Below are 3,436 nucleotides of genomic sequence, written 5' to 3' on the forward strand. Positions count from 1 at the left end.
CATTTTTCAAATGCCCAGCATATCATCAAAGCATGTCATATATTTCAAAAAATAATTAGCAAAAAAAATAATAAATTTTAGGCAAACAAGAAACTTTGTGAGTAAAAAATCAAATTTATATAAAACATTGCGAAGAGTACCATAAACACACAAGATCATTTCTTCTTTGCATCCTTTAAACCAGCACCCGCATTAAATTTGAAGAATATTATGTCGCCATCTTCGACAACATAATTACGTCCCTGTTGACGGTATTTACCAGCGGATTTAGCAGCAGCTTCTGAACCTTCTTCCTTAAAGTCGTGAAAGTGCATTACTTCAGCCATTATGAAGCCTTTCTCGAAATCTGTGTGAATCCGGCCAGCGGCTTGTGGGGCCTTGGTACCTTTCTGGAAAAAAGAATTAAGCAAAATATAATATATATATAATTCCACCAATTACTACATATTATAAATTGTTCGACATATTACCTGAATTGTCCAAGCTTTGACCTCGTCGACTCCGGCAGTGAAAAAATACTCAAGTTGTAAAGCTTTGTAGCCAGTTACAATGATTTTATCTAATTGACTTTTACATTTAACTTCTTCTTCATACTCCTTTCGCTCCAGGTCATCCTTTTCAGCTAAGGTATGTTCGAAAGCGCCAGAGAAGGGGATAATAACTGCGCCGGGATCGTGTTTATCCACCCACTCTTTAATTTTAGGCAACCACTTGTTCTTTTTACGGATAAAGTCCTTTTCTGACAAATTTACCAGATAAATCACTGGCTTAGTTGTAAGGAACAGATATTTATTCAGAGTTTCAATCTAGTAAAAAAAAGAGATATTTTTATTACATACAGGATATGTGTGGAAGTAATTCACAGCTTACATCATGTGCATTCCAATCAGCAAATCTCAGTTGTTTTTTCTCATCCACTAAAACGCCTTTAATTTTTAGCATCGAATCATATTCGGGTTTGAGCTTTTTATCTCCACCCCTCGCAACTACTTTTTCTAATTTATCTAAATTCTGCATAAGCTTCTCTTCATCCTTAAGTCGTAGCTCCTCTGAAATGATATCCAAATCACGCACTGGATTTACTTCTCCTTCCACATGTGTAACATCAGGGTCTTCGAAAGCGCGACACAAGTGGAAAATAGCATCACATGCACTAATATGTGACAAGAAGGCATTACCAAGACCCTGACCTTCAGATGCGCCCTTTACCAGACCGGCAATATCTACTACGTTGAGGAAGGCAGGCACTTTTCTAAAAACAAAATCATATATAAGAATGTAAAGAAACCAATTGTGATAAGCTTTATATACTTACGATGCTGGCTTATGATAATCACAAAGAAAATCGAAGCGCTCATCAGGCACTGGTACCCTACGTGCTGAAATAAGAAAATCACTATTAACGCGAATTTCAACAAGTGGCGTCACAAAATTTTAACAGACTCAGTGTACTTAAATATAACTTTGCAATCATAATTGATAAATCTAAGTAATAACGAGACTTGCTGCATCTTTGCTTTTTCATTTAGAACAGGTTTTTATTATAATACTAATCTCCAATGGACTATCGCTAGTGGTAATGCACTTGAATATACCCAATCATTGCAATTTTCTATAATTTCCTGCAATTTTAAAATGTCCACGGGCAATAATGGCCGTTTCGAAGACGATTATCATTTACCATACCCAAGACAACTTTATAGTTTGCTCTCTTTTTACAACACTGCAGGTATGCTCATTGGTAGACATTTTAACGAAATCTTTAAAATTTTGCACAACGGCGAAGCAATTTGCATATGAAATTACCAACGCCCATTATTGCTTATTTTACTTGTTTCTTTTATACTAAACCAAAGCTATACGGGTTGGAAAGATTGGTTAAGATACCTCTACACAGTGGCCAACGGCAGCTCAACTATTCGTAGAAACGTGTTTTTGCAGGCTCTATGTGAAAAAGTTTTGTTCACAAAATTACTATAATTTTAAACTCTTTTCCAATAGCCAAAGTGGTTATCTAGAGAAAATAGTAAAAATATAGGAAGCTTGCCAGCATAACAAAGGAAAAGTTGAGTTGGACGCACCTTCATTTGACCTTTCAGCAGTCTACATTGATGTATACAATTCAGACATTTGCTGCTACACCGGCAGCACACAGGTTAATAACCAATGCTATTAAAATCTACACTATCAGAATTATACATGAATATACAAAAAGTTTTATCCCAAATTAGTCTTCAAAGGCTTATGTTATCAACTCTCTGAGATCTTCGTACACAAAAATTGGAAAAATAAATATAATTGGGATACTTATTCTCATTGGGATCGATGGTACAGAAAGGGAAGTTTTCCGCCGGCGCAGCACTCTTCGTCAGTACGTTGAAGAAAGTTGACTTGCCTACATTAGGCACACCTACAATACCGATGCGTAAGTTAGTGCCAATACGACCAATTAGGGGTTTGCGCTCGGGCTCTTCTTGCTTTTTAGGTGGCATTGTGTTTTTTTTATTTGTCTGCAATTAATACGATAATCATTAAAAGTTAGTTCCTATTAATGTTGATATATTATTTTATCTATTTATGGTAAATATTTGTTTCGTTGGCAGCAACATATTAGAGTGGTAAGAAAGGCATGTAGTTGTTTCTTTCGTGCACATAACCTCAACGTTGGGAACATAAACTTACCTTTTTGAGTTCACGCAATCTCGATTGTGCCGATTAAAAGTTATGTTTTTTTATTATTATCACAAATAACTTGTTATTTTAATATAATTCACCAATTCACTTGGAAATTGCTTTTATTTTACGACCCAGCCGGCAAGGAATCAATACGGTTGCACACATGCACGTCAAGAGACGTCAGCTGTCAACTCAAGCCCAGAGTTGTGACGGATGATAATTGTGAATGCTACGAATGATATTCACAATAACCATACTTTAAAAAATATTTTATGCAGAAAATTATATAAATTTTTTTTTCATTTATTTGACTTTCATTACATTATATACACAATTTTATTTTAAAGTGGGTTATGTATATTTCACTAAGCTAACTTAACCAAGACCCCTTCTTTCGGTAAAGAACATTTTTTTTAACCAGAACTAAATCTAAATAAACATTACGACATGACGAGCATATATTTTAATGAACCTAGGTGCCGCTTTTACCTTCAGGTGAGATCTCACTAATTTTCGGCCAACTGCTACATTTTATTCCTGTAGACATTCCTGTACTACATAACCATTCCCACGATAGTCGGGTCTACATAATCGGAACGGACCCGGATTTTCATCCGGCCAAGGACTGTGAACTCGACAGAATTCTGCCGCTACAACAACAACAACATTCCTGTAGAGACTATCGTGGAATTAAGGATAGTACACTTTGCTTATAATGGCGGCTTAGCAATACATATATCTCAAAACTCAAAGAAAGCTA

At 35.6% G+C, this 3,436-nt stretch overlaps 1 protein-coding gene across 1 annotated transcript; it reads right to left on the reverse strand.

Moving 5' to 3' along the window:
• On the reverse strand, positions 1-2,865 carry LOC120774199 (obg-like ATPase 1). The gene is made up of 6 exons (XM_040103640.1): positions 2,683-2,865; positions 2,312-2,510; positions 1,316-1,376; positions 871-1,252; positions 471-806; positions 1-389 (listed from the first exon to the last, which is right to left on the reverse strand). The coding sequence occupies exons 2-6, from the start codon at positions 2,490-2,492 to the stop codon at positions 156-158; spliced, it is 1,194 nt and encodes a 397-aa protein (XP_039959574.1). The 5' UTR covers positions 2,493-2,510; positions 2,683-2,865; the 3' UTR covers positions 1-155.
• Between the last annotated feature and the right edge of the window lie 571 nt (positions 2,866-3,436).

The sequence above is a fragment of the Bactrocera tryoni genome, chromosome 4 (genome assembly GCF_016617805.1).
Source record: "Bactrocera tryoni isolate S06 chromosome 4, CSIRO_BtryS06_freeze2, whole genome shotgun sequence".
Taxonomy (NCBI): Eukaryota; Metazoa; Arthropoda; class Insecta; order Diptera; family Tephritidae; genus Bactrocera; species Bactrocera tryoni.